This window comes from Lepidothrix coronata, unplaced genomic scaffold (genome assembly GCF_001604755.1).
Source record: "Lepidothrix coronata isolate B3197 unplaced genomic scaffold, Lepidothrix_coronata-1.0 Scaffold41, whole genome shotgun sequence".
Lineage (NCBI taxonomy): Eukaryota > Metazoa > Chordata > Aves > Passeriformes > Pipridae > Lepidothrix > Lepidothrix coronata.
Window position 1 is genome coordinate 4,095,249 of NW_016690221.1, and position 17,591 is coordinate 4,112,839.

General features: G+C 42.7%; 1 protein-coding gene across 1 annotated transcript; it reads right to left on the reverse strand.

The window, feature by feature from the left end:
• Positions 1 to 139: 139 nt before the first annotated feature.
• Positions 140 to 13,020, reverse strand: KDELR2 (KDEL endoplasmic reticulum protein retention receptor 2). The gene is made up of 5 exons (XM_017813571.1): positions 12,812 to 13,020; positions 6,569 to 6,669; positions 3,490 to 3,648; positions 2,167 to 2,419; positions 140 to 1,363 (listed from the first exon to the last, which is right to left on the reverse strand). Exons 1-5 carry the CDS (start codon positions 12,900 to 12,902, stop codon positions 1,329 to 1,331), a joined length of 639 nt encoding a protein of 212 aa, XP_017669060.1. The 5' UTR covers positions 12,903 to 13,020; the 3' UTR covers positions 140 to 1,328.
• Positions 13,021 to 17,591: the final 4,571 nt, after the last annotated feature.

Sequence of the window (17,591 nt, forward strand, 5' to 3'; positions counted from 1 at the left end):
GTTATGCCCCTCACACCCATAAAAAATTCGTATTTCAATACTGCAAACAATGACATTAAGCAACTCACCCACACAACAACTTTTCACCCAGGGTAACAAAAATTTCACACTCAGGAATGAAAAAAAAAAATAACCAAAATGTTTTCACCATTTCATAAAGTGTTTATTGAGGATGGTAACACAGGATAAATCATGCAACAGCTCAGTAAAAAAAGGGAATCATTTAAAGGATGAAGAATGGTAACTGGTGCTGCTGATTTTGAAAAGTTTATAAAAAAAATATTAATTGTCCAAAAGTGACATTGAAAACCACTTGAAGCTGAACATGGAAGTTGCTTATAAAGCATTCATTAAAAAGAAAATGTAGATATTGTTTAAAATGATCACCTACAGATTACTGCAATCAACTTACAAGTCTCCCAGTTCTATAGCTGTAATGGTGTAGCAGGGCTGTACACATCCAAGATATTTAACCCTCTTTTCCTGAACAAACAATACAGTCACAAACACGTGCCACCAATCAATACAAGTGCACCTCTTACCCTTCACAACCTGCACTGCCAAGTGCTTTCATTATTAGGATTACCTTCCCAAACATCATGGCAGAACAGGAAAAGGCCCATCCTTGTGGCCTGAAGCGATTTCCTCATTGCCCTCTTGCCATCAGTCTGTTTTAGAAGGGGAACAACTACGAAATGTGACTGTTCCCCTTCTGGCACCAACAGATATTTTGAATAAGGAACTCCATGTCAGCAGATGGCACAAAGACTGGGCACCAGCACATCACATCAAACATCGGTGGTTTCAGATTTAGAGTTGACATATATTCGCCTTTTGGAAAAAAAAATAAATATAGTGGAATGAAAATTGAATCAAAGGGAAAGAACAGATGACTACCATCCATCAAGGATGCACATATCTGTGCACTGAAAAACAAAAAAAAAAGGAAAAAAAAAAATCAGTCATTTCAAAGAAAATCTTGAAAATTAAAAAAACGTTTGCACTTGTTCCTGGTCATAAACAATCTCACAAAAATCTCACTTTTGGAACTATTCCAATTGAAACCATACACTGAATTTATTAATACAGTATAAGTTTCTTTATGTAAAAAATCTTTATACATAGTAATAAAAAAGATAAAGGCAAGATGCATCAAACAGAAATCTGCTGGTTGTTTTTCCTCCGTTCTTACAGAGCCGCTGATGACTACCTGCACTATAAAGAGCTGTGTTTCTGACTTTCTGTCTCAAGCATCTTCGCCTTTGCTTGTGATAAGGATTGTTCTGTCCAAGCATCCAAAAGGACAGATGCTGGTGATGTTTTGGCACTTACGCTGGCAAACTGAGCTTCTTTCCCTTGAGTACTGTAAGGAAAAGTAGGAAAGAAAGCAGTTAGCAAACCAAAGCTGTGATGCAAGAGAAGCACACGCTGCTGAAACGTCAAAGGGACCAAACCCCATCACACAGAGTCCCTTTGTTATGAGATGGGTACACTGCAGACGGTCCTCCTAAGCTGCCTCTCTTTAACACATACTGGTAAAAGTAGAATCAACAGCAATCCTAATCTTGCCCTCTTGTGGCACCCTGGAATTCCCACTTTTCACCCTCATAGGACATACCAGCCCATGATCATGGTCTCTTAAGAGTTATGACTAAAGTAACACAGCCCCACATAGCTTTGCAGTTCCATAATGGAAGGTGGAGTGTGAGCAAGGGCAGAATTACTAATGCCCCCAGCAGAAGTGACTGCTTCTACAATCAGCACAAACAGAAACATCCCAAACTCTTTGGATTCCCAAGGCATTTAAACCACCGAGAAAGGTGTCTGTAAGCCTGGGATCTGCACATGACAGTGCAGGTGGTCAGGAGAAGCAGGACGTTCATGCTTATCAATGGAAGGCAACTGCAACATGTATTTAGCCCTACTTACTTTAAGTTTTTCTGTAAGTTCACCAGATCATTTACACATTTATATTCTACCTATACACAAAAACAGTCCTCAGAAATGCCCCACAATAGCAGAAAGCACACTTGATAAATTAAGGAGATTTCAGCAATAATTTACACACAGAATCAACAACCTTGTAATGCCAATACAGCAGATCCCTACGAACATATTAATTGCTACATTCCACAACCTGAAGCTGGAGGTTACTGCGCTACTTACCTTTTGTAACATACAAATAGAAGAAGTCACAGTACAGAACGGTCTGGACCACACCAGCAACAACAGCTATGAGGTCAAAAAATCCCTCAAAATAGTAGCGCCAAATCCAGTTGACTAAGTACAAGGCACGGTACAGACCCAAGAAGAAAAGATAGTGAGTAGTGATGGTCTCTGCTTCCCCAGTTTTGCTGATCATAAAAAGTTGAGGGAGAATAGCAACCGATTCGAGATAGATGGAGAAGGTCCACAGTATCTGAAAGGAAAAAACCCGCACGTTTATTCAAGTGCCTTACTGATAAGAGAAGGACAGAAAACATTTGACTTGGCTTGACTTTTCACTCTCTAGCAATGTTATGAATGAATACCTGCTCATACAGGTACATTATTTTGGCAAACTTTTTAGGTACAGGAAAAACTAAGTGAAAGCTTCATAGTCAACCACAGGATGGCACGAGGGAACTTTCCTGGCACAGAACACTCTCTCCAAAGCAGCTGTGCAGTGAGCTGGCACACACAGGTTCACTCACGAGGAAACCTGTGTGCATTCAGCTCAGGAGTCACAGTACCATGAAATACAGCTTACAGAGCTGGTGCTGTGAAAAGCTGCAGAGAAGATGAAATGCTTTCCCTCCTCACGTTCTTTCACCTTTTATCTACTGGTTTAAAGAATGAGTTAATACAGAACAGGTTTTTAAAGTAATGTCTCAAAGTGCTGCAATTCAATTTCCTTTACTCTCTAATAGAATTGTGTAACTAATAAAGCTTCAAATGAAGCTCAGTCCACTTAAAATAAGCATCTGAAGTTACTCTCTATTTCATGGGAAAAATTACCTGTTTGAACTCTTAATTACATTTTTAATATAATTTTTCTGTCAGGAAAACGCACAGCTGCACTTCAAATACAATGCAATTCTTTCTAACACTCAAGACCATTTGCAGTTCTACAAAATTTAAGAAGTATTCTAATTCCTTTTGTTTTCACCAGGTGGCACTAACTATTCACAAACTGAATTCTGGGGCATTTCTTTTAGAGACAAAACAAAAGGAAGGACACCTTTGAATTAATATAACCATTAATATAACCACTAATATACTGGGAAAAATACAGTCTTCTGCTTAATAAAATAACCAATGTTGATAATAATGCTGGTCTCCCGAGATGTCCTTAATTTGCACAGACATCTACACTCCACAGATGCATTAAGGAAAGGATTAGCCTGAACCTACTAAACACCATTCCTCCGTCAGCCTAAAAACGCTCATCTTCACGTTCTGAATATTTTCAGGAAAAAAAATACAATCTCCTGCCCACAATCAACTCACCTCCAGAGGAGAGAAGTCATGATTGACAAGGAACGAGAGCCCACCAACAGGAACGATCAGGAACTCCACTCGGAAGGTGTCATGGTTTCCATCGTAGGTGGCCTTGAACTTCATGTAGATCAGGTACACGGTGGCGTACGAGCAGGCGATGTAGATAAGCTGGAGAGCAAGGAAAGAAAAGAAACAAAAACCAAAACAATCCATAGAGGTTGTAGGAACAGATCGAACTCCCTGAACAACAATATCCCCAGGCACTAAGAGGAGTAAGTGTGGTCTGTTCTGGTTGGTTGCATTGTTTGTTTATATGATTTTGCAGGGTGTTGGTGGTATTTAACTTTGTCAACACCAGTGACTCTGGGCTCTACTGGTTTTGTTGCTTTAAAGGCATCACCTGACTCTGGTTGAAGTGACTGTCCAAAGGTGCTTTGAAGACCCCTTCCTGAGTAGACAGAACTAAGAAGTGACTGGGGAAGGAATACCCCTTCTGCAACTGCAAGGGAAGCACTGGCCCCAAACATTTACGTTAAAAATGTGCAGATGCATCCATGCAGTAATGATGGAAGGGGCCTTTCAAAAAGCCCAGCGTGGTGTAGCTCATGTGGCAATTAAAAACTTATTCAACAAGCCCCATTCAGACTCAGCCATTTAACATATCACAAATTAGCTGATTTCCATTAGACCTTTAAACACCTCTAAAATCTGAAGAGCAGCAAGTGGACACTGTTCGCCAACCAACAAGGCACAAAAGCTGCAAAACTAACAAACTGAGAAGCAGCTAACCAGAATTCAGTTTGAGCTGAATGTCTAACGTTACCATTTTTAATGGTTCTGGTACAGTAGACTTCATAGCTATTCCCCGTGGAAAAAGCAAAAAGCCTCATTTTACAGATGAGAAAACAGAACCAGAGAGAATTTATGACTTTCTAAAGGTCAATCTGCCACCATCAGGACAGAGCTCACACTGTCCTGGAGTCAACACAGTACAGCAGACTAGACAAATAGTTTAGTTTCTGCCTCAGTTTCATCACAAAGATTAAATATTCCACACCATTTATCACATTAAATATGGGTTCTTTACAACTGAAAAATAACTGATTAGGAAGCCCACTGTTTGCAGATGCTATTAATCACTAAAAGCTCTGCTCACATTAACAAAATGATGCAAATCCTGTATTAAGGAACACAGAATCCAAATGCTCTGCTACATGAGCACCCCAATTGACTGGAGATAAAAGATAAAGGACAGGATACAGGGAACTCCTACTACAGGTGTAAACTAATAGCAATTTGTATGGTCATAGAAGACATTAAGATAGTGTGAATGGATCCAAACTCCTTATATTACAAATTTCTTCATGACACTCAACAAGATTTCATTTTTAAAGATACCAAATTAAAAGAATGTTAGAAAAATGTCTGCAGAGTGCACTGGCAGAAATGCATCCAATACTCAGCGACAGGTACCATGAAAAGGAAACTGTAAAATAGAGAATGCTACAAATAACAAAAAATAGTCTGCAGGTCATTAAGAAAAGCAGATGGGGTCAATCTGTGTAGTTCTGTATATATTCCTGGAACACAGAAGAAACTAACTTTCCTAAATATCTGACAATCAGTGCCAGACAAATATAGCAAGTTGGTACCTGTAGGTTAACTAATACTTCTCAAAAAATACTGAAGAAAACCCCAACTCTAGAGAAATTAACAACTTTTTTTTGCTGCAAATAACAGTATTTTCTTCAGATTAGAAAGTTCATCACTTTACGCCCTGGGTAAGCTGATCTGTAGCAGTTCCTATAGACTCCTAAATACATGGAGATAGAACAAGAAGTTGTGTTGGGACACTCAAGCTTCATCTTCACACTGCAGTAATGGGCTGAAAAGACACTTATGTCCAAAAGCCTTTCTAAGCAGTAAACTTAGAAACTGCAATAGAAGCTTCCATTTTGCAAGTTAATATTGGATTTGAACAGAGGACCACTCTTTAATTACTGGAAAGACTCAGTTTAGTGTGAAGTTGAGTATCACAAGTGTCATTTCCCACATTCATTCCATTTCTAGTCAGAAAGGCTGCAAAATGAAGACATGGTTATGACCCCAAATCACAACCAATACATAAACTGCAAAACCCCCCAAGGGGCTCCTCTGGTGCACCAACAGTACCTTTCAGTAGTCTCAGAAATTACATATGGAAAAAGCTTGTGTTTCAAGAATATTTTAACCCACAGCTCTTCATCTAGACTGTCAATATTGAAACTTAGGCATACACATGATTTGTTAGAAGTGTGAGTTTAACATTCAAAATTTTATTTTACAGTATTATTCCCCTAATTCTTCCGCACATGTTACATTACTGATTATCTAAGTCTTTCCTCCTGGCAAAGTTACACTATCCTCGGAATTAAAGCTGAAAAGCATCAAGAAAATCCATGAATAAAGGAACTGGATTAAAAAAGCGCCTGCTCTGGTGCCACAAATGCACCAGTCTGAACTGGTGCTACAAATATGCTGCACTCTCACAGATTACTGCTTTAGTTTTTTGTACTCAGTATGAGAATTGCAGGACTAAATAAGAAATAACAACCCCAAACTGAGGCTCCCTAACATTCAGTGGGCAAGTGAACAGGGTATAATCTCATGGAAGCGACATTCCTAAGAGAGTGCTCCCGTCAACCTCTGATCAGCCTCTGACCAGACACTGGCTGCAATTCTGGCAGTGCATTCTGAATACTAATTTACCTTGTAGTGGATAAAAAGAGATTTACTTATGCTCTAATGTCTCAATTGAGAAATATAATTTATTTCAGCCATTCTCCCAAAAGCTTTTATTTTCAATAACCAAAATAACACTTGTTCTAAGTGTCACAGTCCCCATACAAACAGGTTTTAAAAGCTGCATGCAGAGTGTGGAAAAAAACCCCAGGGTTTTGAGTCCATCTTCCACATTCTTTATCCAAAGCCCATCTTAGCTTATTCTGTAACAACTGTGCAGTGGGCCATTTAAAGAAGCTTTTATTAATGAAATTATGCACTCTGCAAGCAACACCACTAGCTTTTCTAACTCTTCAGTATACTCTACCTTCATAGATGTGTTATACAATGAAATGAATGAAGTGAAGAGGTCCAGGTAACGGGTAGTGAAGACCAGTGCAAACAGAAGCTGGCTTTTCCCAGAAATACCTAAAGTGATAAAGGAAATAACTGATTATTCAAAAAGTGATGATGTGCTTTAAAACACTTGATGCTGAGGATGAGAAAGGATATAGCCTTTATTGCTGTGCAAGCTGATTACACAATTAGGACAAATTCCAAGCTTCCAAGGTGTACAAACATAACTAAAAGCCCAAATAGCTTAGTAGTGTGAAAACAGGCAATTCAATTCAGAAACTTAATTGACCACATGGTGGGAAAAATAACAAACAGTCAAAACCAGATGCTACTATGTGCTATAACAAAATTTTTAAGAGAGAGAAGTGAGCTAAAATGTCAGACATCTACATTGCATCTTCAAAGCAACTTTTGATTCTAGGCCAGAGCCCCAGTGTCAAAATGTTTGTACTTAACTTCAGGCACTAGAGCTGAGTTAGAAGCATAAAAGCTTTGCACAATTCAGTCACTGAAAGCTTCTGAAAACTGGGCTGAAGCATCTCTCCATAATACTGATGTGGTGGTGTGTCACAGCAGGGGAACAAAACAACCTACCCTGTGCCTCTATCTTGTTATTCCAATTATTCTTGTTTTCAGTCATCCAGGGTGAAAATAATTGAATCTGTTCAGCTAAGCATGCAAATCTCGTTCAAAAAACAAGAGGGAAAAATACTCTGTAGGAGAGGGTTATGATGCAAGGCTCAAAATCCTTGTCCCTTAATACAGAGATATTTCTATAAAGGCTTTTAATAACAGTGCCATAAAGCAATTAACAGAAGGCTATCTGTTATGGTTATTGAACTCCTTTTTCACTCCAGCTTAAGGAACAGGGAATAAGCTGCCCCCAGTGAAGGAATTTTATGTTTATGTATAAAGTACGGGAAAACTGAAACAGTAACAATTAAAAAGAGGGTTGTTGGCAACTTTCATATGTGAAATGTCTATGAGGTGAGCCTGACGTGCCACCTACAGAACAACCTAACTGCAGTGTGGGGAACAGCAAATGCCTCAAAATCTACAGCTACGAGGCTGTAAAGCTGCAGAATAAAACTTGCAAGCAACCCCTCCCAAAAAAAACCCCACAAACAAAATATTTCCCAAAATTTAGGAAAAAAACCCCAAAACATCTGACATTTCTTGACCTAAACTCCTTTGCACAGACAGCTGAAGCAGCACCCTGGGCTGTCCCAGGTGTGCTCCCCGGCATCACCACTCACCAATAAAACCTCTCAGCAAGAAATGCTGTCCGAAGGTCAGAGCCCACAGGACAAAGAAATCCACCTGGACAGATCACAGAACAGCAGCACACTACAGCATGTAATTACACTAAATTATTTAGCATGCTATTTTCTTTTAGTAACTAACTGTAAACAGCAAAAAAAAAAAAAATAAGGTATGTAAGATACATTAAATATCGGTAACAGCTATAAATTTGGATCTGGATATATTGTCACAGACATACCTATACTTGACAAATTCCTCTAAGGCATCAGCAGCCTCACCTCCTCGACCCCAAAGCTGTAATTTTTATTAAGGCTTTCAATACTTTCACTGATTTTTTGAACCTTTAGGATAGCTGTATGTTCCTGAAACCCATCCTAAATCCAAGATTAGACTCATTTTCAAGTTATGTAGGCTAGACTACACTAGGCAAGGTTCAAAGTGTAAACCAAAGGCCTATGGAGAGACAGGAAACTGGGAGAAAGTAAGATCTATACCATGAGCAAAGATGGAGGGAGGGAGTAGGTAAAGACTGTTGTATTAATTTGATGCACTTCCTTCTCCCTTTCTTATTACACCCACAAACATTCCTTAGTTCTTGAGCTAAATAAAACCATTTTTATTTCTTCTTCCCAAGCTCTGGGCTCAAATCTGGAAGAGCCAAACCTTTCCTTTTTGTTCCATCCTCACACGTGGAAAAATTCCTTCAACTTCCGCACTCCAGCTTGGCTAAAAGCCATAGCATGAAACTTTAATTCAAAAGCTCTGCTGATTTTCACTGCCAGGGAGGAGAGCAGAGCTGGAATTGTAGGACTTTCTGATCAACTTCATTTTGCTCTGGTGAGTCAGGTAAGGAGCAAGAGGCCGAGCAGAGGCACTCAGCCAGCCCAGCTCAGGAGCGTGTACAGCACTTACTATGAACTGCACATCACAGCCAGAAAATCTTTAAACTAAAGCTTTCCAAAGGAAAGTCAGTCCACACTTTGCCATGAAAACTTCACAGATTTTGTAAAATAAAAAGAAAAAAGGTAGTTTTGTTCTGTATGAAGTTCACATCAGCCACAGAAACACACCATCTTTGATTCTGCTAATAAAATACTAACATTAAGAATGCTGTACCTTCAGTTAAAAAACCCAACCTAATTCTGAAGACAAATTTTTCAACAGAGAAAAGGAGTATTTTCCTTCAAAGAGAGAGAAGATATTCCAAAGCTAACTAAAGCAGCAGTTTTTGAGAAAATACAGGCAAATTGGCAGCAGCTGATGGCAAAGTACTGTCTAAAGTCTTCAACATAAGCGTATGATCTGGTCAATAGTAGACACATAAAACTGAGATACAGCTACACTACCTGGGAAAAGTATTACATATTTACCTACACTACTTTTTTAGAGTATTTTGCATATTTCAGTATTCAGCCTTGCAACTGCAGGTCACCTTTAACACTTGACAAATGACCAATATGTGCAAATCAATTTTCAGGCAGTAATTTGCACTGCAAACAATCTAATTTTACCTGAAATGGGAAAGAAAATACAGTCTGTACATGACAATATTTGAAAGCACAGGATTCCTCAAGTCTCATAAATTTTCTAATTATGACGTGAAGCAATAATGGAGTTACCTGCTACATTCTCCACGGCTCTTATCAATAATTTTTGACCTGCTGAGTGGCAAACGTTTTTCCAAATTTTAAACCTGGATACTCAAATAACTATACATGCAACAAAATGTTTCCCTGCCAGCTCTGAAATCATAATTTGATTTGCTTTCCCCTTGTTCTCTTTTCAATATATTGACTAAATTAGATAAACAATTAAGTTTGTCAAATGCTTCTGAAACACAGACTGCTCCACAATGCAGATTAGCCCAGCCTCACCTATTCTCCTCAATTAGAGGAGTCTCTTCTTAGAAAAGAAAATGGGGACTGATGTGTCTTCAGGAAGCAGCAGGTTGCAGCAGAGGTGCACAGGCTGTCTCCCTCATCTCCAGCTGCTTTTACAGGCCTTCGAGCTCCTCTTGGAACAAAGGCCTCAGACACGGATGCAACCAGAAGAGAGGAGTCGGCACCATGTGCTTTGCCAGCTCTTCATGGATCACAGCCTTACAGTTCAGCCCTGATTTATTTTCTAAGCCTCTGCTGCTGCAAAAGTGCACAGTTACAGCAGCAGCTGGTTTGCTCGCATTTCCTCAGTCACCAATAACCAGGAGGTATAAGTTTATTTAATTTATAAACTGCCCTAATAACCATGCAATGTAAAGGAATGGCAGAAAGCCCTCTAGAAGAGGCTCTTAGCAGCTGCTCAACATTAACTGGTAATAATTTAGGCGTTATTGTCCTGTATGACTTTACAAACATATTTTATGCAAATATATATTTACGAAGTTTTCATCAGTAGAAACCTCAACTGACAACAAAGAACCATTACAAGGAACAGAACAGAGCGCAAAAAATAAAATTCTTTGAGGTGTTTGTATTCTCTAGACAAATTTGTTAGCCCTCAGACACTGATCTCAGCAGTAACATGGATCTGGATTTACTCCTGAGGACTCAGGCAGAACTGGAAGACTCCAAAAACATCAATCCTTGATAAACACATGCCTGTTTCATTTTTTTTTGCTCAGGAAAATGAATGAAACAGACATTTCCTACTGAAAGAGCCCATGCACGTGTGTGTTCAGGAATGCTGGCTAATCTGGGAAAGGGAAGAGCTGAAGGCTCTATGTAATAAAAGCTTTCTTTCCTGTATGACTGGTGTGAATCTGCTTTCCTTTGAAGAAACCCCTAGTAATAGAGATCCTCAATCACAACTGACTTAAGATAAGCAACATCAGATCACTTTTTAAGCAGAAAGATGGGACTAGGTCACACTGTACTATACTGTGTAAATAACCTCATGTACAAAGGTCACTTAAGAATCTCTTGGCTCAAACCCTATTTGAATTTTAGACTCGCATCAGAATGTCTTTTTTCCTTCTTCAGACAACAAAAGATATTTAGTTTTTAGATAATTAACTCTGTTGTTGTTTGTAATCTCAACTGCCTTTCTCGAGTAAAACACAGGACAAAACCCTACAGAAGAACTGAAGAAGGCAAGGCCCTCTCCTGCCAGATCCAGACAGGATTCCTAAAGCACTAGAGCCTGAGCCAGGTAAATGCATTAGGAAGGTGCTCTTGCACCTCATGACCACAGGAACAATAGTTCTGTGCTGCTGCTGCATGTGGACCATGGAGTCATTTGACTGACCTCATTTGTAAAGTTAACAACAGTTTTTACTTTAAGTTTGTTTAAAACCAAAGCTATTAATATACTTTTTAAAAATCAAAACTATTCATTCACTTTTTTTTTTCTTTGCACTATCAAGTGATTATCAAATGACTTGACGTGAAAACAATACAGAACCTGTACTTCCTCTTACCTGTAGTGTAAATTTCTTTCATTTCCCCATTAGCAGTTATTTCAGGTTACAGCTTAAACTAATTCTTCATGCTTTTAACTGAAGACTTTACGAATACATCTGCTCAACAATGCTAACCTGGTATTTGAATAATATCTCACGTCAACACACGGCAAACTGATTTCAAGAATAATCACCCTCACTAACAAAGGAGCAGCTCACTGGAGAGAAGGCAAAGTCAAGCTCACAGTCAAACCCCGGTGCACAGCAAAAACGGTATTTGCAGGGCAGGCGGCCCGACCCACGTAACACACCGAGCACGGAAATGCCCATTTTGAATGACAACAACTCCCGGTTTTCTGAAAGAAATCAGCTATGCTGCAGTTATGGGAACTGCCTGCAATTCCCTCCAACCACCACACCGTACACCAGGAGGGAGAGGGCGACGCGCAGCACACGGGATTCGAGCAGGCCCGTGCAGAGCGGGGGGGAGCAGCCGCGATCCCACCCGGGGGGCGGCGGAGCGGGGCTCGCCCGGCCGGGACCCGGCGCTCCTCCCGCTGCCACGTCAGACGGGCCCGCCGATCCCGCCTGGAATCTCTGTCCTACAGCTTCCTACTGCAGCCGGCCAGGCAAACAAACGCCCTAAAACCGGCACGAACCACAGTCCAATTCCCGCACAAAAGGGGAGCGAGGCCGCCGCGGAGGGAAGGCGCGACCGCGGAAACTTCGGGGGCTGCGAACTGCGAGCCAGCGGCTCCCGGCGCCGCTCCAAACCCGGAGCTGTCGTGGAATACGGGCGGCCCAGAGGCCGAGCAGGGCCCGGGAAGGCGAGGAACGAGCTCCAGCGCCTTCCCCGACGGCGGCGGGCGCGGGCAGGGATGGAGGGATGGAGGGAGGCGGCTGCCCGCCCCGCGGGGGACGCATTCCTCCCCCTCCCCTCCTCCAAACCGGCCTCCCCATTCATTCGCCCGCCGCCGGGGAGTTACATAAGGAAGGAGCGACCCTCCCGGGCACGGCCGGAGCAGCGGTGCCCAGGGATTAAAGTACAAATAATTGTAACCACAACACCGCTCAGGGAACGGCAGCTCCCGCCGGCGCCCCCCACCCCGAGCGGGGATGCGGCTCCTCCTTCCCCCCCCATTCCCGGCTGCCCACCCGCTTCCCTAGTGCTGGATTTGGAGGGGGCCGAGCCGGGGAGAGGTCAGGGGGAGGACAGAGCCCCCTCCCCTTCGCGGAGGGACCGACCGTCCCTTTTCACCTGCGCGACCCCAGTCCCGCCCGCCCGCCCCGGGTGCCCTCGGGGGCGCCCCAGGGGGGTCATCCCCCCTCGCCGCCTCTCCCCGCTCCACCACGGCCCCTCCCGGGCCGGCGGGACCCCCCACCCCATCCCGGCTCGCCGAGCTCCTCCCGGGGCGCGGCCCCGCGGGGGCGATCGCAGCAGCCACGGCGCTGCGGGGGCGATGCCGCCCGGCCCCCGGCGGGGCTCCCCCCCGGGGGGGGGCTCCACGGCCCGGAGCCGCCCGGCCGGTCCCGCCCCGCGGCCTCCGCACGCACCCGCGCAGGAGCGGCTCTTCCAGATCTTGAGCAGCAGGATGATGATGGCCGCCAGGTGGGACAGGTCCCCGGTGAGGCGGAAGATGTTCATGGCGGCGGCGGCAGAGGCGGCGGCGCAGCCGGAGCCGGGGAGCGAAGATGGCGCAAGCTCAGCGGGCACCGAGCGACGTGGCCCGGGGACGTGGCCAGGCAGCCCCGCGCCGGTGCACGCCGGGAAGCGGGGGGGGAGCGCCCGCCCCGCTCCGCCCTCAGCCGGGGCCGCCCCGGGAACCGCGGGCCGGGCCGGGCGGGGGAGGGCTGCGGGGCTGGGCCCCCGGGGTTTTTGGGTGTCTAAACTCAGCAGTTTAGATATGTAAGAGCTAATAAATATATATTAATAGCTGCTGTCGTGTTCTGTGAAAACGAGCGGTTGATTCGATGCACGTTTAGTATCTTTTTAGGTGAAAATCTGTATCAGTTATTGGAGCGGGTCCAGCGGAGGCCACAAAGGTGGTGAGGGGTCTGGAGCCTCTCCCGTATGTGAAAAGGCTGCGGGAGCTGGACCTGTTTAGAGAAGAGGAGACTGAGAGGGGAATCTCATGAATACATATAAATATCTCAGAGGCGGGTGCCAAGAGGATCACAGAATCATGGATGTCATAGAATGGTTCAGGGAAGAATAGAATGGTTGGAAGGGACTTCAGAGATTGTCTCATTCCACCCCCCTGCCTTGGGAGGGCTGCCACTCACTACACCAGCTTACTCAGGGCCCCATCCAACCTGGCCTTGAACACTTCCAGGGATGGCGCAGCCACAGCTTCGCTGGGCAACCTGTGCCAGAATGGTGCCAGACTCTTTTCGATGGTGCCCAGCAACAGGGTGAACAGCAATGGGCATAAACTAAAACACAAGAAGTTCGACCTCATCATGAGGAAGAACTTCTTCCCATTGACGGTGGCAGAGCTCTGGAACATCTGCCCAGGGAGGGTGTGGAGTCTTCCTTCTCTGGAGACATTCCAAACCCACCTGGACACGTTCCTGTATCACCTGCTCCAGGTGACCCTGCCTTGGCCTGCGGTTGGACTGGATGATCTCCAGAGGTCCCTTCCAACCCAAACAATTCTCTGATTCTATGAAATCTTCCAAGAAAAGAAAAAGGCAATTATTCCTTGCAGCAGTCGGGCTTTGTGAGTCAGCACAGTGCCTCTTCACAGCCATGAAACCCTACCCTGAAAGGGGACATCACCAGCAGAGTTCAGTGAGCAGTTCAAAGAGGCATCTCCTCTTGATAACTCTCCAATATTCTCTCTAAAAAAAGGCAACAATCCAAACAATAACCCAGAAAACTAGGAATAGCCTCACAGGAATGGGATTTCCAATGACCGTAGAAATCCCAGTTGAACAGTGGTGCTTTGTGGGGTAACTTATTTCTTAAAAACCTCTTGGTTTATATTGTTTCACGAAATAGCGTGAGGACTTAACTATTACAATACAATATACAGAAAATTTCCCACAGCAGAAGGTTATGGATTGTTTGAAAATTTATGAAAAGGATCCTGACTGCAATCTTTAATTTTCCTGTTTAAAATGTAGCACAAATATTGCAATCTTTAAAGAGCTTACGTATTCCTCAAAAGAACAGAACTGATTAGTACCTCCTGTGGAGTTTATCTTTTTTAATAAGTACCCACAGTGTGACAGAAACAAATTTACTTATTTTCAGAGATTAGGAATCAAAGCCTGTCCTCTTACATCACTGTGTGTACAAGTACAGCAGTACAACTCCTTGACAAGCTCCATAGTACTTCTTATCTTACACTTCTAATGCCCTAAGAGAAGAGTTCATTTGAAAAGTTTAATAGATTCGAACTCTAATAGACTAATTATCCTAAACAGATATTGAATATTTTTTGGCATCAAATAATATTTGATGTAACTACCAGTGAGTTGCCCATTTGAGGACGTGTTAGGAACCCAAATCCAGTACCTGGAGAATTTGCACTGAAGGCAACAGCGTTTGGCAGAACTCCCCAGGTCTGTGGTATAGACTGTTTGACACAGGCTTGATTGAAATATGTACATTTAATACCTCAGATCTAAACACTTCTGAAAGGATGAATACTGAAATAAAAGTAGCTAATAAAAACACTGACAGATGCGTATCTGGAATCTATTTTAATAGGTACATTAAAGGCAGAGAGCTGACATCCATTCTCTCTCAACCCCCTTCTCAATTCATGCAGGATATATTCAGAACTTGTTTGTGATCTAAGTTGTTTTCTGACATCTGATTAAATATTGAAACATGTCAGGCCCCAATTAAAGATGACCTAAGGCAGCTTGTGCATCAAACCAACACATGATTTTAACTATGCAATGGCTATTCTTTGATAAATCAATACAGTTAATTTCTATATACAACAGTTAACAGATATTGGGGAAAGCAGTACTAGAAGTACACACAAAGTGTATTTGTGACTATTAGCCTTTTCCACTGCTTTCATATTTCTCCTATATGATTTTACTCTTGCCTTCTTTTCTTTTCTCCTTGTCTCCCAAAGACCACAGATATTAAGGGAGATGTTGAGTATTTCTAAGGCTAATTAATATCAGCTAAAACATTATAAGATAAATGTTATGCTGCTGTCAGCATAAAGCAAGAAAAACAGCAATCACAATTCCTCCATTTAATACTTCAATGTATAGTCACTTGGACTGTGAGCTCTGCACATGCTTGTGTTCCTGCATCATGAGGGCAAGAAAATCCTCTCATTAATCCGGATTGGAAAAGTGGAATGATGCTGAACAGAAAGGGGCAGGAAGAGACAGATGGACATTGGCTGCTTTCTACTCATTGCAGAAAAAATGTAATACATTTGGTGACTATTTCGGGGTACAATTAAAGAACTAGATGTGAATTTTGATAAAAATATCCTATGGTAGAAAACTGCTACATGTCCTGATGTCAGGTGGGGTTATATGAGTTAGTCTTATAATTTCTCTGTTTAAGGACTGTGTATACAGATATGGAAAGATAGCCTGATACTAGATCAGACACCTTATTAAAATATGAAATTATGGGTACCTGGATAGGAAAGGGAAGTCAAATCCCTCACCTCAACAGCACTGGAGTAAGCAGTGCCCAAGGCTGTCCAACATCGTACATGGCAGAGAATATTTTACTAATCAGGACTATAAGGTTCTTAGCTCTGCTTAGTTCCTTGCTTACAGGTCTTACTTAAAAACCAAACCAAACCAAAAACCACCAAAGCAAAACTCAACCCCTCCCACAAATTTATAAAAAATATTTAAACCTTTTCACTGAGATAAAGAGACCACATTGCTTTCAGTTGTGTATCCGCCTTAAATATCAGCCTTTTTTGAGGAAGAAAAAGAGGAAGAGACTATTGAAATTTGATTTCTCCTTCAAAGGAAGCCGAGCTACCACAGGGAAACAAGGTGCTGCACTTTGATGATTCCGTTCCTCGACTGCTGTGCTGGAATTGGCACTGCCCCACTGGGAAGCAGCATGTGGTGTCTATAACCACAACACAGCACGAGCCAAAATACCAGCACGTGCTCCACAGCCAGTTACCTGCTCAAGTGACACATTCCAGGTGACTGTTGGATTCCTTGCTTATTTCTGAGTGTCCTTGGAGCGAGTCAGACCTCTCCCATAGCCCCAGGTGGGTTTGGCTGGCACACCTTGGGGCATGTGTCGCATTGCTCCAAGGTGGGCAGTCAGTGGGACTCTGAAAAGGTCCCAGTCCAATATGATGGGGCTGCAATTTGTGTTACTGGAAAATAAATGAGGTGGGGATGGTCCCTGGGGGCAGCAGTCAATTGATAAGCTAAATCTGCCATAATGCAGTACATAACTGAGCAGATTATACAGAGGCAAAAAGAGCTTCTTAAAATTAAGGAAGGGTGCCTTTCCTTTTTTTTTGAAGTAGAATCTTTAGAGCCTCACCCTGAAGAGCTGGTTAGCTCTGATGTGACAGATTGGGATCACTGGGAGTGAAACATTCCATATACTGTACAAAACCTGACAACAGCCATAATGCCAGCTTTAACAGAGACAGTTTTCAGACACTGGGGATGGGTAGTTGTTTTTTCACCTTCGGGGATTTTAAAGATACCACAAATGTGGCATTTGCCTCAGTACCAAGTCAAAGAGATATTTTCCCTACTGATGATCCAGAACCAGTTGTCCCCCTCTTTTTTCTAAACACAATTCTGAATATAAAGGTATCAGGCACTGAAATAATCAGCCAACACAGTATTTCTTCCCATCTGTTAACCTCTTAATTCCAATCAAAGTAATTAAATTAAATACCTCCTTGTACATACTGGCAGACAGGGGCACCTGTCACATGGCTCACAACACCCAGAAGAGCCAGGCCTACACCAGAGGTAGGTCAGGCTGTGAAGAGCTGGATGGACATCCCACAGATGTATGGCACTGCCCAGCAACCATCAGAGGAGTCACAAGTGGACTGGAATAAGTAAAATTATTGTCATGATATATATTCAACAGCAGATTTATGACCAAATCTGATTTTTTTTTTCATTCTCAAAGAGCTAAAAGAACTAGAAAGAATACAGGAAAAATTAAGCTTGGTTTAAACAAACATTACCCTCTACAACAAACAGCAACATTTCTTTAAGAGTCAAAGAAATCTCTATACAACATTTCTCTTTAGTATATTCTTCCCCCGAATCCTGATCTTGGGAAAAGAGAGGGACTCTGAGACATTTTTCCCACGAATGCATTGCAGTAAAAGTGATCGCATGCATGTTG

Coding starts and splice junctions, on each gene's coding strand:
- KDELR2 (XM_017813571.1), bottom strand. CDS start 12,902: ATGAACATCTTCCGCCTCACCGGGGACCTGTCCCACCTGGCGGCCATC. Junction 6,670..12,811: donor GAAGAGCCGCTCCTGCGCGG/GTGCGTGCGGAG, acceptor TTATCACTTTAG/GTATTTCTGGGAAAAGCCAG. Junction 1,364..2,166: donor CTATTTGTATGTTACAAAAG/GTAAGTAGCGCA, acceptor TTTTCCTTACAG/TACTCAAGGGAAAGAAGCTC.